The 20,471-nt window shown below is 40.7% G+C and overlaps 1 protein-coding gene across 4 annotated transcripts in view; it reads left to right on the top strand.

Moving 5' to 3' along the window:
• Positions 1 to 20,471, top strand: part of TLE4 (TLE family member 4, transcriptional corepressor) — a 100,304-nt gene that overhangs the window by 12,952 nt on the left and 66,881 nt on the right. For all 4 annotated transcript variants that reach the window (XM_030004659.2, XM_030004660.2, XM_030004658.2 and 1 more), the window contains exon 5: positions 20,380 to 20,442. In XM_030004659.2, the coding sequence (XP_029860519.1) occupies positions 20,380 to 20,442 (63 nt within the window). The remainder of the gene's footprint in view (positions 1 to 20,379; positions 20,443 to 20,471) is intronic.

The following is a 20,471-nucleotide window of genomic DNA, read 5'->3' as shown; positions in this document are numbered from 1 at the left end:
GGCCAACATGCGCTCTCTGCAAATACTTAATAAAACACCGTGGTACTTGTAGGCAGTGACAGCAAATGCTATTGAAATTTAACACTGATAATTTTAAACCCAAGAACAACAGCAAAAAGTTCTAGCCTGGGTCTGTTGTGTCCTCAAGGCAGAGAGCTTCCTCAAAACTCATGATGGGTTGTCCATGGGGTTATAACAACAGGCTCAGCAGAGGATGAGGGAAGACCCCATGGAGCTGGCACAGTGGTGTGATCCTTGGGTCCCCCCTCTTGCAGCAGCTGGGAGGAGGCTTGTGTGATGGTGCACAGACCTCAGTGTTAGGAAGGTGTGGGTTACAGGATGTTTTTCTTGACAGTTACTCAATGGCTGAAGCTGTCATTTACCACGTTAACATGACAGCGTTATTTAAAATTAATTATAAGGCAAATTGGAGTGAGATTTAGCTGGGGGTTGAGGGAGAAGGCATTTTGATCACTTGTTTTCTTTCTCGTATCTCTTTGCTTCTTGGCAGGAGAGGTGGAACTTCATTTTTGCTTGTTCTTTGTAACACAGATAGCTAACTGAGGGTTTCCAGGTTAAAAAATTTGGATATCCAGTTAACCTGTCTATCTCAGTAACTTCTGTTTGGTGGTCAACCAGTTACTCCTATTTAGGATTTGATTCAAATTTTACCTTTTAAAACCATGGGGAAAGTGCAGCAATCATTGAGGAAACTTTTTATCTTGGACAACCACTTTTTCCCATTTCTAACCTTTCACAGGGATGAATGAGGGGTTTTCAGCCATGTCTCATAGCTGAAACACTTCTGGACTTCGTTTTGAAAACACGGTGGTGTTTTCCTGTTAAGCTTTCCTAGTAATAAATGCAAGGGAGACAAAATAACCGTAGTGCAGCCCAGCTAAGGCTTGGGGAAGGGGGCACACCTGGACCTGGCAATGCTTGTCCACGTCTTTTCATGAAAGCCGCTTCTCCAAGGCCTGTTCAGGGCCGGGTTTCTGTCAGTAGCTCTGGCAGTGTCTTTGACCGGTTTTCTGTCTGCCTTGGGAGATCCTGCATTGGGTTGGAGGTGGAGAAGCCACCATCTAGCTGCTTAACAGCTAATAGCCAGTGGCAGCATGGACTCCGCATGGGCACCTGAATCCAGCAGTTGAGCCAAGCCGTGTCCTGTTTTTTTCTTTGAGAGGGGTGCAGGGCTCTGCTGGATTTTTATGGTGGCTGCAGGACGAAGGGGGGTGAGTTCAGTACTCGTCCTTTGTGAAGCACCATGGGTCTGCAGAAAAAAGTCAGCATTAGTATCTGTGCTGTTTCCTGCTCTGGATACCTGCAGATGCCTACCCAGGGTCTTGACTGCCTCAGATCTGGGGAAGAGGCCATTTTTAGCTTAAAGTGTGTGACAAATTACCAGTTGTGGTTTCTCTGACCGTGAGCTCACACTCTGCAGCGCTTTGTGGAAGTCTCTTAAAATTTCTGTGCCTCTGTCTCCCTCTCTGAAATGGTGATGATATTTACATGACAGGGAGTGAGCTACGATTTAATTTGTTGATGTCTATTATTAGATAAGAGGTTCTGGAGAATCACAGAATATTGAATGAATACGTATTTGCTGTGGCGGGAAGAAGACTCCTTCCAAATCTGTGTTTTCTGTGTAACGAGCTCCAGCAGTGCCATGGGATTTCCTTTGTTCTTATGCCCCAGAGGTAACACTGAAGATACTTGAGTTGTCCTCCTGCCTGCCACTCTGTTAATTGTATTTGGAGATAAAAGTTGGAAATAAGGGCGGGTGGTCTTGTGATAACATTTGGAGAAGGAAAGCAAAGAGAGTAAGGCCAAAGCTGGCTAAAACGCATATGCTGGATTTTGGTTTGAGGGAGGAAGCAGAGAACAAGGAATGATTGGAGGAAGGTTGGTAGTTAGTTTTCTTCTCACGTCTCCTATTTCCCTGCAGTACCATTCACTCTGTATGACAATCATCCACTTTCACAGTGCCCCCTTTGAAAGATGGCACTGTGCTGATGTGTAAAAGAGAGTCAGCTACAACACCACTACTGTCTGCTTTCTGTAATTTTACAAAGCATGTGACTAGATACAAAGTAGGTGCCTCTTCTTAAAATATCAGTCCATAGTGTTTGAATAACACAAGAAGATTGGAAAGACTTTGTGCATAAAATACACCCCGTATGTTTGTGTCAGTGTGTTAACAAAGAATATATTGTGTATTCTTATACTCAATTTAACCAGTAGGCTTTCTGTCCTAATTGCAGAAAGCTGTTGCAGTCTGAGCACGTTGCTTATTTACAGTTTTTTTTCAGTACGTCTTAATTTCTGGGGACAAACTGTATGTTTTCTTTCTCAGTCTTGTCCTGAACAACAGTAACAACAACAACAACAACAACAACAACAAAATCCAAGCATTGATGAGAGTTACTTGCTTATCTGTTGCTGTAAAACATTATTGGTGAAAGAGACACTGACTTCTCCAAACATCAAAGGGCTGTTTATGTCAGAGTTACTTGTTATGTATTTGTCCGTACATAAATATGGCGGTGTTACTCTTGAAAAGTAAATTGTGTGTAAGTTCATAAAGTAAGGTTTAATTTGTGCAGGAGTGACATTCTGCTTCCTTTGCATCTCTCTGCTCCCATGTGCTTCTAGAGATGGCTGCTAAGGAAAACAAAGATAATAATGTGTCTTTACCATAGACAACATGAGGAGAAAGACATGGTCCATGCATCGCTACAAGACACTGGGTTACTTTCCGCCTCACAGTGTTCCCTGGTTTATCTCTACAGGCTGGTGACACCAAGACACGCATCCTGTTTCGCTTGTTGGCAGCATAAGAGAAAGTCTTACAATTCTGTGCCTGTGGCATCCTGGAAATTTCTAGGGAATTGTTTGTTTCTGACATTTTTTCTAACACCAGATTTGACGGAGGGTGAAAATTGTTCTTAGGTTTGATCACGTAGATAGAGATGTTGAGAGCAACAGCACCACAAGATTGTACAAGAAGAGAGCCCCCCAAAGCACACGTGCGGCGTGGTTTTTTTCTGAGGTTGTAGGTTTCCGCTTGAAGATGAGTTTTCAAAGATGTATACAAGGTGCTTTTCAAACTAAGATTAGCAGCCTTGCTATTATACACTTTCAAAACCTGTCTCTGTAGAAAGACGTAAGACTTCCCTTTGCAGATACAAATGTCCAGCTTCTTTGCATATGCAGCATTTTTTTTTTTTTTTTTCAAATATGCCTTCAGCCGAGTGGACATACAGGCCTTGTGAATGTACAAAATGGGGATATTTTGTCCTTTGTTTCGTTGCTATTTACTGTTTCCTGCCTGGAACTCAGGTGTGTATTTCTGCTAAAGCATTGATTTTTAACCAGTCTTTTTGTGTGGGTGAGAAGAATTCTGGGATAATCTTAGTTTACACATTTTCAAAGAAAAATGCTGCTGTAAGTATGCACTGTATTAAGGGTCATGAGGTTTCTTTAAACCTGTGACAGAACTGGAGAGCCCGAAAATCTGTAGACACAGGAAATACCTCTCTGTATTCATGTGAAGCAAAGCAGAAAGCTCCCAGGTGGTTGAGATGCAGCCGCCAGGGTCTGGGGGTTGGGGGGGATCCAGGTGCAAGTCTCTGGACTGTGCTGTCAAGGGCTTCCTGTGAGACCTCGGACAAGCCACTCTGACCGCTGTCTGCAGCGAGACGGGAGTGATGCTGCAGCCACTTCGCACCACCGGGCTGCAGGGCCAGCTGAACGAGGGCAGAGTGGTATTTGCGGTGTGTGGGGTGAGTTAAGCGATTCAGCACGGAGCCAAAGAAATCCAGCACGTACGGAGGGTAGCTCATAGGGAAATGTTGAGGTCACGGGTGTGTCTTAAATCTCTCACAGTTTGAAGGCCGAGACACCACAGTTGGTGCTGCCAGGACATGCCACCTTGACTTGGTAGTCTCAGAATCACTTTTTGAAGAGTGGCACCTAAACTTTATTTTAAAGTGTAAGCATAGTGCAGATTTTTCTTAAAAAATGAACAAAAAAGCTGGAGAAGGCAACAATCTTGGTTCATCTTAGTTCAGCTACTTAGAATTCTGTCTACTAGCGAGACCCATGTTTCTTCTCTCCCAGAAGAATGACTGGGATACCCAACAGAAAGTTGTCTGGTTTGCATGAGATCCTTAATGGTTCAGTAGAGCTGAAAAAGGAGAGATGCATGTTGTGCTCTTGCCCCGGAAAGACTCTGGCCAGCTGGAAGTGGTGCTGGGTTCCAGTCCCTGCCCCAAATCCATTTACATGTTTTAGCCCATGGTGATTTTTCATGTACAGTGATTCTGAGCAAGAACTGGAAAAGGGACTTTCCTTCTCTGGTGGACAAACTGGGAGTATTTACTTCCCAGAGTTCACAGAAGTCCATTAGACAGGGTGTTCTCCTAGGAGGTGGGAAGGAGAAGTAAAGAAATAATTGAAGTCATGTGTATCATGCTCTGATTAAACTCTTTAACCACGAGGCTGTTACACAGAAGACTATCTGTTCTCCACCCTTTTTTTTTTTTTTTTTTAATGTGCTGCTGCTGTATATTATGTGGGAATAATTCTGGCAGTGGTTCTCAGCTCCCTGGGGGACATGGGTGGAGAAGCATTGAGTTGTAGATGTTGCAGGGGGAGGGTGTTTGCAGGGTTTAGTTGTGAGCTGGATGCCAAAGAACTTGGTGTTATCGAGGCAAAGACTCTTCTGAGCGTGTCTGGAAAGGGGACTCAGCAAGGTTAATGGGGAGCTTCAGTGCTGGAGGCAGAGACTCCTATGCACTGCTGGTGACTTCAGCACTATGTCATTCCTGAGTGGGGATGCAAGGGTGTGAAGATTGTTGTTTGGGATTTTAATACCTAAATTCTTGTTGTGCTCCAGCCTTTATATTTGATGTGCCTTTTTTTAAGATGTAAAGGTACATTTTATATATCTATAGGTATGCGTAGGTACCCCCCTGTGCTTAAGAATTCTTGAAAATCTTGAGCATTTGTCTGTTGCTGACTTCCTACCTAAATTACGTGTCTAGTCTGCTGAGGCATTTTTAAAAATCCCATTACCTACCTTCTGGAGACTTCACCTCTGGCTTTCACTGTTTCAGTTCTCTGTCTGGGAAGCAGAAGTAATATTATTTCCTGAAGCATAACTCTTAACACAGAGGAGTTTTTGGAGAGCAGTATGTTCAGAAATGGGAGGTGAGATATTATTACATGGGAGTCACTTAGAAGTGGCTGTGTTTATCTCTCTAGATTGTAAGACGCTTGGGGCAGGGTGCTCTTTCCCAAGAGAGTTTTGTCCTTGTTTTGCCATGTGAATTCTGCTGTCTTTTCCATCCCAGCTGCAATTAGCATGCTCCAGTGATGCACCTTTCAGTGGTAATGCAGTCAACGCTTTGATTTGTATTAAGGAAGTTTGCCCTTGGTAATCTATCTTCTCAGCCTCTGTTCTCCATCTGGAAAATGGGATAATGCTACTTTTTTACCTGAGTGGGATTTTTAGGGGAAAACCAAAACAAACTTAATTACCTTGTGGTAGCGTGTCCCTGCCTTCTTTCTGCATGCCCAAACCTTGTCAAATGCCAGAGGTGGAGCTTGTTGCTATACATGCAGTGGTTGCAGCACAGTGGGATCTTGATTCTCTGGTACAAGCAATTATATTGCAAAGTTAGGGAAAATACAGGGTTTGTTAAACCTTTCTGCGCCTCCTGGTTCTATGCAGAGGTAGTCTGAGGTAGGCTCTTGGTGTAGATCTCAAGTAGCTAGTTTCCCAGTCTCTTTTTAATCTCATTTGAATTTCTACCTGCCCATTAGACAATGAATCTGTACAAGGCTCTTTCTTGATTTATTTGTTGCAGAGGTTGAAGGAAGATAATGACAATGTGAGTTGTCAAAAGATTAGGCAAACCAGTTTAGTATTCAACAGTGAGGATCACAGCTTTGATTGAGTCTTCACTCCTCAGCATGGTGCATACCCCACACATGTGAGAAGCTGTAAATGTGGTTTTGAGCATAAATGCAAGTTGGACTTTGGAAAAGAAGTACTAGTCTGTGGGTTGTCTTCAGCATAATATAGGAGGAAGGTTTAATATCTGGTGTTCTCCACTGAAAAACTGTTGTGCTTTTCCACTTCGGTGAAGCAGTGGGATTTAGACTAGGTTACTTTCTCTATCTGAGCATCACTTTGCCGCTACCTTTCTTGGTTATCCTTCCTGAGAAGGGTGCCAATTTTGGAGGCAGAATAGCTGTGAACTTAGCAAGACTATAATATCTCTTAGTGTACAGTCTAGCTTAGTCAGTAGAGCTGGAAAGCCTAATTTACAACTGTATCAAATGAGTTCTACACAGGTTCTGCCGTGGATATTGAGAGTAATTTTGTATTGCTTTGGGGTGCATTGGTGGAAAATGACATCTATTTTTAAAACTTTTTTACAGGTTCAGAGTTAAGATAAAGTGCTTTTTGGTGCATGTGGATGGTGTTCAAGAGAATGACTGAAGTACTTACAGGCGTGCTTTAACCACTGTTGAACAGACTAGCTCAGGTCCTGCTAACTGAGTGCCCCGGTTTCAGCTGGGATAGAGTTAATTTTCTTTCTAGTAGCTGGTATAGTGTTATGTTTTGGGTTCAGCATGAGAAGAGTGTTGATAACACACTTTTGTTTTCAGTTGTTGCTAAGTAGTTTTTAGTCTAAAGTCAAGGATTTTTCAGCTTCTCGTGCCCAGCCAGCGAGAAGGCTGGAGGGGCACAAGAAGTTGGGAGGGGACACAGCCAGGGCAGCTGACCCAAACTGGCCAAAGGGGTATTCCATACTGTGTGACGTCATGCCCAGTATATAGATTTGGGGGAAGTTGCTGTGGCCTTTCCTGCAACAGTGCCTAGCTCAGTCAGGAGAGCATGAGACTCTTAATATCAGGGTCGTGGGTTCGTGCCCCACCGTGGGCACCAAGGAAGGGCTGCAGCTCCCAGACCAAGGCCTTCTCATCCAGCCCATAGTGGCACAGATTTGTTATGACCATGCGAGAAGCTGAAAAATCCTTGACTTCGTCTAAACACTACTTAGCAACATCTGAAAACATCAGTGTGTTATCAACATTCTTGTCATACTGAACCCAAAACATAACACTGTACCAACTAGAAAGAAAATTAACTCTATCCCAGCTGAAACCAGGACGCTGAGGAGTCAGCAAGGTTTTACTGTGCTGAGTATTTCTCCAGCTTCTTATGCAGTTCTGCAGCTAGTTTAAGGCAACTTCAGTTTTGTGTTCATGAGCTGAAGTTACACTTGGGATGGTAAAGTCACTGTATACCTTTTTGGTGACTGTTAAAAAATAAACTTCTTCTCACTTCTTTCCTTTGCTTTCACCTATGCAACATGGTAAGTTACAATGGTGAGAACTGAGTTATTTCAATAAAGAAATTGGTCATTTTGAACTGCCTTCTGTTTATATTAAAGGTTAATATTTTCCAACTTAGTCTTTTATCTTTGCTGAAGCTCACAGTCTGAGCTATCCACTAGTCATCAAACCTATTTCCCTTCCTCTTTCCCCCCCGGCTTTTTCTGTTGTCTTTGTGAAAAACTGATAGTGATTATACACAAAGAGGTTTGCAAACAGTCAGTAGGTAGTTCAATGATTTTAAGGTTTCCTTTCTTGTATTCTGGCAAATTTCTAATGCAAACAGAATAGCACAACTAAGTCTAATTGTCATGGGAAGCTGCTGTTACAAAACCGAATCATTATAATAGTTTGTGCAAAACAGATTCTCATAAACCAAAATAGATACAACCTCTGTGTATTTTTGTGGGTAAAAATATTAGGATTTGAATAAGTAAAAATACATATAAATGCTTGCTTGAAACCTTTTTGATTAAAAGTGTGGCAAGATTACAGACCTGGCAAACTAAATATGAAATTAACAAGCCCAGAGCCTGCATTTTGGTAAACCATGGAATTACTCCATGGCAAAAAGCCAGAGATCCATTAAAAAAAAAAACAACAAACCAAACCACCCCAGGCACAGAAATGTGGTTTTGCTGTCTGTCATGCTGTCTGCTATAACTGAAAAAACATACGTTGTTTTATGAGTGTGGTTTTTTCACAGTTTCGACCACAGCATTTGATTTCTTCATCTGGCCACTACCTAGCTAGTACGTCCACCACTAATGTACACTAGTTTTTATTTATTTATTGTTTTGAATTCACTGCGCAATCTGGTATTGGTGATTTGGTTTACCAGATGATCTAACAGGTGACTCTAAACACTAGTTGGAACTTGCAGCTAAACCAGATTGTGATGCTAACCTGAGAGGTGAAAAGTTTAGGATGTGGTTGATAGCAATACGTCTTGGTTGCAGGGTAGTGGAGGAAGTGAAAGAGAGTGCCTTCCCATGCCCAGAGAAGTATCGGTATCTGTAACAACATGAGCAGCTTGCCAGGAGTGCTGCTGTGTGGTTTGCTCTCTTAATCATGCTCTTGTTTTCTGACTTAAAGGAGTGTTCACAAAAAGTCTCAACTTAGATTTTGTGTGTCCGAGACTGAAGTTTTCTGTGCACTTTAAGCGGGCAGAAGATGGCATTGGTAATGAAAGGGGTGATGCCGCATTTGGGTTAACCCCATGGCAAACTGGGTCTGTGATGGGGTTTGTATTTAAAAAAATTAATTTTTGGGGGGTGGGTGGCGGCTGGTTTTTAACTTGGGTAAGTTCATTGCTTAGTTCGGCACATACCCGCAAAAATGCTAGCAGCGTAAGAGTGGGGTGAGCAGGAGTAGCTGGATTAGGGGAGAGCTGCTTCAGTGACTGTTTTTATGCCAATTTAAAGTGCATGTGAAGCTACAGCAAAAGCCTTCTTTGTGTCTCAAGAGCAGATACAGCATAATTGGTGGCTGCATAATCCATATTTCTGGCCCAGGCATCTTTGTAGGGAGGTCATGGGTGTGAAATTGGACCAACTTTAAAAGGAATCCTGTTTGATGCCTTTTCTGAGAAAAGCACGTTGAAGGAGAAATGCATTGATGTTATTATCACATGGTTAATCTGTTTACAGAGTTGATTATTTACCCCTTTCATTTGCTTACATTTTACCTACTTTCCACATTCTAGATGTTTGTCTGTAGGTGCAGGATGATGAAGAGCGCACTGAACATATGGTGTATCTTGAGCATTTGTCTGAAATCAATGCAGTTCATAGTAGCTCTCCACACAAAGTGTGATCTCGCAGGGAAATACAGCACTGGAAAAGGTTTCATGAAATCTACATTTCCCAACCAGAGAGTTCTCCTTTGCTCCATGCCTCCTGTTCTGCTTTTTTATGGCATTGTCCTAAACTTTGTGTTTGTTTAAAAATTTAATTTATGTTGAAATTCCTCTTGGATGAAGAGTATTTGAAAACTTCAGTAATGCTGATGTAATTTAAAGATAAATGCCATTTAGTGTTGCTTGACTCAGACAGAGTCTGTCCTGGCAGGAGTTTTACTGGGGGAGTGCCATTCAAATGAATTGAACATCAAGATGCACTTAAGAGTATCCAGCTGTCTAGGACAAGTGAATTTTCCTGAACGTATTAAATATGCATGTCTTACAAATGTCTTAGCATTTGCTTTGCAAATAGGTCATCTTAGGAAGGCCACAAAGAGAGTCGTAAACTGCCTGATTATTTTAGATGTACTTCGCTAGTGAAACTACCACTTGTTAGATATTCACACGTTGAAGGATAAAATTGCCTGTTCTTTCCTTGTCCTTCACTTAGGGGAAAAATAGCAAGAAACCATAGTTGCAGAAATGCTTAAATCCAAATAGAGTTATTTTCAGCAGAGGTAGTTATGATCCACATCGATTGAAATTATGAGCAATGAGAATTCATATCAGTATTTTCTCCTCAATAGGAGTTGGAGCTACAGACTATTTTTTTGTTGTTGCTCTCAGGAAAGCAGCATTCTGCTGTTTAGCTAGTCCTTGCGGGAAGTGTTTTACTTAAAAAAATACAATATGAGTCAGTATTGTCTGAGTGGCAGCAGAGATGTGTGAAATGCTGGAACTTCCAGTCTTTCCTTGTGGCATGAATGCACTTAGTTCACCAGCTCCTTGGTACTGTCCCTCCTACTCTCAGGGCAACCTGCTCCAGAGAAAAGGAACTGGGATCCTGACTGACTGTGTCATCCTATGAGGTATGGTGTAAGCCCGGAGTGACAAGGCTGGTGATGCTTCATCCTAGCTTGCCCATCCATACGGTGCTGCGGTATGGAAGTTTAAGGCTGGTGCTTCAGTAGGAATGTGGCATTGCCATCTCAAAGCGAGAGGAAATCATGAGTCAGGACCTGAAGTTGAAAGATGCATTTAAATTCAGAGTAAAAGAAAACATGCCCTACTTATACGCCCTTTGTATTTTAGGTAACTTTCACTTGTTGAGTGTTGATTTAGAAAACAAAAAAACCCCTCTCTAGGTGGGAAACGGAGATAAGGGAGAAAAGTGTCTTAAATGTAATCTGATTCTCAGATGATCACTTTATTGCAGAAACTGGGACTTGATTAATACCACCAAGGAGTATGAAACATTTATTTATCTTCAGAAAGAATTAACAGGTATCATACTTCCACCTAGTTTAAAAATTGAGGTACTAATGTTACTGAAATCTGGAATAAAACTCGTTAACACCGATGTGACGTTAAGAAGCAGGCACTTCTTTTATTGCAGCACTGGGGACATGGGGGATCGCTCCTCCAAAGGTGTGTCCAGCTTAACATTAAATTCATCAGTTTTTATAAATGTTTTCTGTCAAGTCATTATTACATAAGGTCTTTATGTAAAAATTCATACTATGCTCGCTCTTAAATTTAACCTTTATAATGATTGGCCTTTTGATTATATCACCTTATCAATATTCTTATTTAAAACAATCATTGGTCAATTTCACTTAGCTCTACTGATTGGAATCCTCAATACTAAAATCGAGATGGGAAGAGTAAGGGGGTTTCCAAGCAGCAAACTGGTGTCCATGACGGTTTCCTTAGTTTCTTGAAACAAAACATAAGAAAACCTGTAAGTTCCTGGTGAAGTTTCTATGGTTGGCTTATTTCAAACTTAACAATACTAAGGTTCCTATGGTCACACATAACACAGTTCCTAAAGTTTCTATGACTGCATTCAAACTTAACACTCCTATACATTATGCTTCACAATTCTCTACTTCTTAATCAAACCTAACTCTTTTATATAATCAAATTTTAATTTCTTTATCAGAGTATTTAGAACAGTAATATGCCTTATTTGAATTTGTGTCATTGCAAGGATCTAAAATTGAAGCTTGATTATAGCATTGCTGTAATATCCACTGCACTATTCTTTCATCTCTTTCGGGGTGTTGTTATAATCATGCTTTTGTGTACTGACTTAAAAGGGATAGGATTTTTGTCTACTATGTCAGGTACAAAAATCTGTTACCTTAATCCATGGAAATCGTATCTGAGTATTGCTCATTTTCATAGTACAACAGGAAGTCGCAATGGAAAAGGAGTTAAAATGTTGTTTCCTTTGTGTGGACTACTTTTCCTTGAAATAAATACCAGGGTTTTTTGCTGGATTTCTTAAGCTAATTGATAGCTATTCACCACGTGGTGTGAAATTGCCGGGTAGGAAGAAGAGATGAGGGATTGAAGGCGAAATATGACAGAGTTTTCAAACGCTGTAAGAATTCTTGTAACCAGACCTAAGAAATGTACTGAATAGATCAGTGTGCTGATTCCTAGTACTTATCTTTTCTGGAAGCAAATGTAATCAAGTGTGATTATCAATAAATCAGACAGGCTATGGGCTCCACCTTTCATGACCTGCAGGGCTGAGGTGGGTAAGCAAAGGAAACCGAGGTGGAAGAGAAGAAGTGATCTTGTTCCTGATGCAGAAGGGCTGATTCCTGGCCTCCAGATGAATCTGGAAGAAAATAAATTGAGTTCAGCAGTCACGTTGCTTTTCCTGTTTTTGTGGGGGACTTCTGATTGCTGCTTTTATAAGTTTATTGATCAGCTCTATGTAGTTCATTAAAACCTGGAACAATGCAACACTTGCTGGAGAAACTAAATTTTCTTCCTTCTTTTTTGTCAGACTATTACGTGTTACCATTGGTTGCAGTGTTTTCTGCAAGCTTCAAGACTGAATAGTACAACTTTGTAGATGTAACTGGAAGTCTGGCACAATCTTCACAGTTCACAACTGTGATAGCATATCAGCATCTTGGTGATTAACATTTGGAGCATACTGCTCCAGGGTAAGCACTATAGGCATAATACAGAGAGTGTGTATGGGTGCATATAGCTACGTCTGAGTCTTCCTTTGTGTGTATTTGCAAATGAAAGGTTAAGTGCTGGTGGGGATCAGAAGTGGACACTGATAGCTCTGTTTTGTAGAGGGAAAACGATTTTAGTGTTTATTTTGTGGTAACATTTTGTGTTATGTGGCAGCATTTTAAAAGAGCATCAGAACCCCTTTTCCTAAGCACTATATATGTAAATTTTAAAAGCATGGTTTCTTTTAGATTCACCTGCTAGAGGTTTTCAGCTTTTTTCCTGAAATGCTGCCTCCTTAATATTTTTCCAGTGCAGTTAAGGACACCTCAAGTTAAACATAAGCCTACTGAAACAGGTTTTGGCTATCTCTCACCTTTCTTTTTAGTTTTTCTTGATGTATACATTGAAACTACTGATCCTCAGTATTTCTTTCTGACTACTTCTCCTGCTACACCTCAGAAACAGAGTATGAACTTGTGATGTAAATAAATAGGGGACTTTCTGCATCCAGTTAAATTAGAACTGCACACTAAAACCACTGTATGCATATAGTTGCAAGGACAGGCTCAGGATGGCTTGTGCCATTTCCAGCAGTCGCAGAAGAACTGTGGTCAGACTCTTTGGAGGGATGTGTGAGGGGAGGAATCGAGTAGTAAGAGACTGGTGATTGTGCATGTACTGCTATGTTTCAGGTGTTACAGGGAAGATTAAAATGGGAAATTCTGACTTAATTGCAGCCAGGAGACAGATACAAAAGACTGAACTTGGAGCTGAAGCTGTCTTAGTGTGGTGCCACGGGTTTATAAGCTTAAAAAAAAGTTTTGTTTGTTTTTTTGAACTATGAAGTCAGATTCCTTCAGTTGGTGGAGAGTGGTGGAAACTTCTCATCCCTGTGTTATGAGGCCATATTTCACAAAACAAGTATTGCTGTGAAATGCTGAGTGTTGCTGGTAGGTGAAAGGATAGTACCTTATAGAGGACTTCAAAGCTCTACTGCTGGAAACAGCACCTCCCATGGCAATGTCCCCTTCTTACTCATTTCTGTCTGCTTTTTCAGCAAGTGTTTCCTGCTGCCTTTGAGGAAGGGAAATGGAAGCCACTCTGCCATTTCAAGTTCCACTTACAGCCTTTTTTCTGGACGCTCTGCAGGTGCTTGTGGCACGGCAGGGCGGGATGCAGCTTACTACGTGGTGGCAGCCTGAACAACTGAAGGACTATGGGGATCTCCAGGCTGTGCATTCCTATTCCCCTATTTGCTGGTAGAAGTCAATATTAACAAAAAACATTGACTTCCTCAAGTGACAGGCTTGAAGCATGTTTATATGTCACCTTACTTGACTTGCTTTTTATTGTCTTAATCATGAATGATTCAATATTTATCCTTCCTTGCTCAGTTGAGCTCCACGTGGTTCTTGACACATTAAATAAAAGCCACGTCTTACCAGTTCACTTCAGCAGCCCATGGATCGGGATGTACGTTAGAAAATTGATTTTGAAAATTCAGCCACTCCAATTTATTGCTTATGTTGCTGTCTGCAGCATTTTGTGCAAAATAAGCACCTAGATTAAGTTACAAAGGGTAAGTATCAAGTTTACAGTACTTCATGAGCTTAGCTAGGATGTTTGTAAAGAAGGTTGATAGGGGAGTGAGGTGAAGAATGTACCTATGATTATTTGGTAGAGTCTGGTGGTCCTGCTTGCGTTCAATTCATACATGCATTGCTCAGATTAAATCTCCTAAACTCAAGCAATTGGCTTAGCGTCGAAGTTTTCTGTTTAGTATCCTTTTCACCAGAGAACTTTCCTGTCCACTCTCTTTGACTACAAGACTAGACTCTTTGTGGCTCACTTTCCAAACACCATTCCTTTAGGGCTGAAGAGAAATTTTATATTCAGGGCTTGCAGTTTTTCCTCCAGTTCTGTTGAACTGGAGTAAGCACTTTCAGACAACAGTCTGTGATTAAAACAAAACGCATTCTTCTTTATGAAAGAAGAGTTAATTTTCTGTGAAATACTAAGATTAGCTTTTTTGCTTGCTTCATTCAGAATCATGATATGTCTCATACAGTGTAATAATGTTTTGTTCTCACTAATTTGTGAAATGCTTGTTTAGATATTATGGGTGTGTGCATGTGTTCTTGGTAAGCACTTAATAAAGTAGATTGATCTTTTTGGCAAAGGCTGCATTGTGTAGAACAAATTAAACCTGAAATAACAGTTGTTTCAGATTATTTTTCTGAAAGTGTAATTGCATATATTCTTTTTCCTACTGGCTGCTGAAATGGGTTTCCCAATAGTGTTTTATTAGCCTGTTTTATTTCAACAATACATATATAGTAGTTTTGTTTCCATTCCACTGACAGACCTACAGCCTCCAGTGGTAATTCTTTACCAGCAATTTTTTATAATTGTAATAACTATGGAACTTTGTGAAATATAGTAGAAATATTTTCCTGAAGTTTATATACTATAAATAAAATCCCAATTCTTTTTTTTCTGCCAAAAAAGAATGCAAATGGAGATTTTTAAGCAAGAAATTTATTCTGAACTCCCTATGTATTAGAACATTTCTGAGTATTTTAATACCTGGAGTTTATATGACTCTTGCTTCTCTTTTAGTCCTCATCTGTGCTAAGAATTTGGACATATGCTAAAATACTTATCAAGTCACTTAAACACATTTCTATATTTCACCTTGTGCTTATGTCCTATTTTAGCTGTGTGTGGCAAGGGTAAATTGAATTAAACCCCTATGTTGCCATCCTCAAAGGGATTTAGGAGTCAAATGGTCCGTCACATGCTCCCCTCTGCATACAGCTGGTAGCTGCGGGGCTGTGGTTGTACTCCAAGGACCAGCTTTGCTGAGCCCCCTTCAGCGGCTGGGTTACCTCACGGGACCTGAGGTGTAGCCTTGCCCACAGGCTTATCACTGAACGTTTTTCAGAATGCTTCATAGGCACTTACGAATTTAAGGTCAGGTTTTTAGGCATATTTAGGCAATTAAGTACCATTTAACTATGGGCTTTGGTCAAAAAGATTTTCTTGGCTGAATCGGGGGCCTAAGCTGTTGCTCTTGTGTTGTATCCCTACAATAAAGCTGAGGGACTGTTGACTGATACGGGTCTTCATTCCTTTACTTGGATCAGATTCTGGCACAGTGATTTTATTACTGTCTCTTTATATGCATAACAAAAATAAAAAGTTATTAACATTGTAGTTAATAAATATTTAATTTTTCTTTTTTTTAAAAAAGATGCCATGTAAGTGGCTATGGAAAGAGCTCAAAACTGTTAAAATAGTGTCATTTGTAGGTGTCTCCCAAAGGATGCAAACAGTACAAGCTTTACATTAGATAAGTAAGAAGATGATTCCAGCCTGAGCCTTCCTTGCCTGCCTCTCCCTCATCTTTTCTGGTTCCATGCTGGTGCGTTTTTATGCAAAACCAAACATCTTTTGTGTTTAGGGAAAGGAGTAATAGAAGTGTCGGTGTTTGTTAACATATTTGACAAACTGTGGCAGCAAAAGCTATCCTTTTTATATTTTGGCATGAACAATCACCCTTTTATTGGGCCATTAATGCTGTTTCAGAGCATCACGCTGTATCCACAGGCAATAATTTAGCAGCTGTTTATCAGGAGCTTTCATAAGGCTTTGAATAGTATTATAACATTCAGTAACCCTAACAACAGCATTTCAGAATCTGTGCCGGTTTAAATGGGATATCCGTGAATGTAGTTGTTCAGGGATGCGTGACCCATATAACCTATAAATTTGATTGGAAGTTACAGTGCTGGCATAGGCTGATGGATAGCAGATTAGAGCCCTGATTAACCATGTGATTCACAGGCTGGGAATATATTGTCGTAAGAAAGATTCATCAGATGCAATCAGAATTTCAAGTGGTCAGATGAAATTCAAATGCGCTGTGTGCCTCCCCCCCCCCCCCCCGCCCCATGCTGCCTTGTGCTTTTCTTCTTAGGTTGTCCTCTGTAATTTATTTATTTATTTATTTATTTATTTATTTATTTTATTTCCACAGCTGAAAAATACTTCTTTGATGAATCTGTTCCTCACCCTAAAGCTGTCTGTCTGTTATTCATCAGAAAGCAGGTCGCAGTTCAGTGAGCAGAAGAAAAGATTTTAATAGAAGCTGTGCCAAGGGCTGTAATGCATCATTTTAGGGCCCTAATTACATTACAATGACAAATATCAATGGTGACAACAGCAATAACCTACATCCTTTAATGGCTATGCTGGAAAAGGAGTTTGGGCGCTGTGCCATCAGATTAGACTTGGTTTCAAAACATAGGCCATTAGAAGTGTGTGTGTCCACAGTATTATTGGCCGATAACTGAAGCCCAGTGGAAAGGCCTGTAAATAAATGATGCCTCTGTAAAGCCTGGACCCATGGGACAAAAGAGGCAAAATTAGATGACCGCAGAAGCAGTCATGTTTCCGAGGCAACTTTGCCTTTCCATGTGAGGAATTGGCTGCCTGATTTTATGAAATGATACTTTTTCCTTCTCTTGCCAGTTAGGTTGGTCATGAAAAACCCATTGGCCTGACGTCTAAGAGAAAAGAGAAGATCCTAAACTGGTTTTTAAACGTAGGGTTTTAAAAATCTGTATGAGCGTACAAATGTGCAGTGGACTCGTGTTTTATTTTGTGTCTGACTTTGTACTCTTATGCAAAGAAGAACGAGTTTCCAGGCCCCCTCCAATGGCAGCAGCAATAGGTCTACCGAGATGCTAACCTACGTCATCAGTACCTACACCTTCGAGTTTTAGGGTGGCATTGCAAGAAACCCACTCTAGCTACCTTCCAGCAGCTAACTCCTTCTCTTGTATGTCTTGTAAACAGTCAAGCTGGTTGCTGTGGTGTTATCCCCTGCAGCTAATTGCAGAAGGAGTTGCAGTGCCAAGGCAGAGGTTACTCTGTAGTTACTGCATGAAAATGTCTGATCTAAGATTTTTTTTGGTACAGAACGTGCAATGTCCTTCCTATCATTTGTGCACGTACACGGTGTTTTCCTTCATGCCTTCCTGCTGGCTGTGGCCTCCAAAGGTGGGCAGCCCGTGCCCCGGTCGTGCTGTGCCTCTGCAGTCCACTGCTGCTCCGCTGGGCTGTTTCCTTGCTGCCCGACCGCTAAGGGTGAGAAAACATAACTGTACGCACAGCCACGCCACTGGGGACGCTCATTGTTAGGGGAAGTGAAGACCGTTTTAATGAGGAAATAGTGTAAACACTTGCTTCAGCATAGCAAGGGCTTCTCAGCTTTGTTGTGACTGGCCTAGCAGGCCCCTTGCCTAGTTGAGAAGTGCTGCTGGGGAACGTCGTGGCAATCTCTTGAAGTTGTTTGCAAGCTCTTTTTCTTCTCCATAGGTTGAGCTGGGTGCTGTCTCCACCACCTCACTTTCTTGTGTACACTATGGAAAGACTCACTGTTCTGCACTCCAGTGGGATTGATATCAAGAGGTTTATTACTGTTGTGTAACCATTCATATTCAGTCACCTGTTTTCAGTTACTTAGAGCTTTTTGGAAGATGCTTTTTAGCTTAACGTTTCCCAGGCTCAGAATCTGCCGGCGGTGAATTTTTGTATAAACACTGAGCAAATATGTTTCAACTGCTTTTTGGCCAGAAGAGCAGTAGAAGAGAGACATACTTCTTCTGTTGGGGAAGGGGGAGGGCAGTGATCAAAAGAAAAACATCATAGCTGAAATAGCTTGAAATAGCTGAGGTTGAGTGCCTTAATTGAGAAGAAATGCCTCAAAGTGAGTTGAATAAAATACTTTTGTTGACTAAGCTATATTCTAGCTGAACTAGAATTGACTGGTTTGATAGAGAAGTCGGTGAAGTTTTACAGCCTGTGTTACTCAGGAGGTCAGATAAGACAATTGTAACAGTCCCTTCTGGCCTTAAAATCTGTGAATCTAAAAGCCTTTTAAAATTACATGCTGAGGTCCTGCATAGCCCTTCGAGCCAGTTTTATTCTCAGTTCCTAAGTAGTGCAGTAGAGGCATCCAACTAATGTAGTAGCTGTGGTGGAATAGTGGTCTTCTGCTGAGCAGAGCCAAGGGAAAGGCTCCACTGAGGAGCTGTACAGGAGGTGGGTATGGTTGCGACAGGCATTTTAAAGATGGGTAGGAGGAGTTGTTTTGCAGTGGAGGAAAGCATCACGTGCCTTTTTTTACTAAGGCAGGTATGTGTGTTAAATGACAGGTCAGAAGGGGCTTCAGCTCGAGTCAGGCAGCACTTTGGAGTTTTCATGTGGAAAAGCCTCTAAGAGCAGGACATGTAGTTTTTTTCTTTGATTTTAAGGGACTTGGGAGATCCCTTTAAAAAAAAATAGCAGGGTGGCTGGGACCCCAAATTTGGAAAAGCTTAAATAATGGTGCTTGAACCACTACAGCACAGGTACTTTGCAGCTGTTCATTGTATTACAGTCTACAATTCCTTAATCAAATACTGTTTCTCAGGTAATGCCGTGTTGGATCATGCGAGCTCTCTGGCTGAAGCTTAGATGCACACAACTTGTCACTGCCTGTACTGCTCTGTGTAACAAGCAGTTCGTAAACGTCTGTGTCAACTAGTGTAGTAAGCACTATCTATTTAAAGGGGTGTTTAAATTTTACATTGTGGGATATATCTGATATTATAGGCACATATAGACCTTTGAAATTAGCAGGTAGTTTAGCCTTGTGGTGAACAGAACATATTCTCAAATGTCCTTTAAGGTACCTATGCTGCTGAATAAACAGAAAAGGTGTAGTAGGTGAATGTAAAAAATGTATTAAAATGCATAACTTCAGTGAGATGAGGACTTGCATAAACAGTGAAGACCAGTGAGAAGATACTGGGACAGTGTAACATAAAGATTGCTGTATAAGTAACTTACGGGAGTTTAGATGGATTTCAGAGAAATGAAGAAATTGGATTGGAAAGTAGTGTTAACTCGAGTGTATCACAGTATGCACAAGGGGGCAGAGTTAGTTTCACATGTACCCTTACCTCTAGCATACTGTGTCTTCTGCTTACGTAGCAGTGTAATTGTAACATTTCTTGAACCAAGACTTATTTTGTATGTGGTTCTGACTTTTTTACTGCTAGTTCTGAGCCTTTCTGTTCTATGGGTTCTTTTCTAAGCATTCACAATTTAAAAGGCAGCATAACAAAAAGGCTGGAAGGGTTGCTTTTAAAAGAAGGAAGCCTAAACTGCACAAGTTTCTATCTCTTCATCATACCATTAGTGACTTTGCAAGAGGAAGAACATTCTGCCCTACTGTATAATGAGGAACTGATCCTGGTTACAATATATTATAAGAAAGTTATGATTTATTGTAAGAAAGTCTTATGTGGCTTTAAATACTCTGTTTCTGGAGCTGTAATTCTTGTGTTATCTCTCCAAATCTCCTCCGTCTCTATTGAGATTTGCAGATTAAATACACAGAATAAGAATTGATCTCCAGTATGGAAATGAAACATTGTATATTACTCATTTCTGATCACAATTGCAAGAAAGTAACTACTATTAACTGCGGGTTTGATAACAACATAAATATGATACAAGACTGCAGTATCCCTTTCTAAAATATGTGGTAGAATGATTATCAGTAAAGTTGTATATTGTGTTGCTAATGTTCTCATGATATGCAGTGTTAGTATAGAAGTAACTGGTTTATTTGTTCCCTTTGCTTACAGTGGCATTGCTGTAATATGAAATGATCCTTCTTTTTGCCTCTTAGGAGAGAGTTTAGTTCGCTACACAGTATTTTGTTTATCTTTTCTCGTTACATCTTCTTAAGTTTTTTTTTTTTTTAAATGCCTTTGATTGCATAATCAGACCTAACTTTTCATTATGCCAGCTCTAAACTGTGTTTTTTAAGGAAAACTTCTTAGCCAGAAATTATTAGCTTTCTAGGTATTGTTGAATTGGTGTCCAAATACTTTTGTTATTTTGATAATCTGTCCTGGTCAGAGGATGACTAGAGATTTAAAAAAAAAAAAAGAAACAAATGTATCTTCTGTGTTCATAGGTGACAATTGCATCTGAGAATTTATATAATTGAACTTCTTTCTTGTCTCTTGCAGGCAGAAATTGTCAAGAGACTGAACGCTATATGTGCACAAGTCATTCCCTTCCTGTCCCAAGAGGTAGGTAGTTGTTTGTACTGATGGTGATC

This window comes from Aquila chrysaetos, chromosome Z (genome assembly GCF_900496995.4).
Source record: "Aquila chrysaetos chrysaetos chromosome Z, bAquChr1.4, whole genome shotgun sequence".
NCBI classification, from domain to species: domain Eukaryota; kingdom Metazoa; phylum Chordata; class Aves; order Accipitriformes; family Accipitridae; genus Aquila; species Aquila chrysaetos.
Note: the sequence above shows the minus strand (reverse complement) of the source record. Positions and strands in the feature narration are given on the sequence as shown.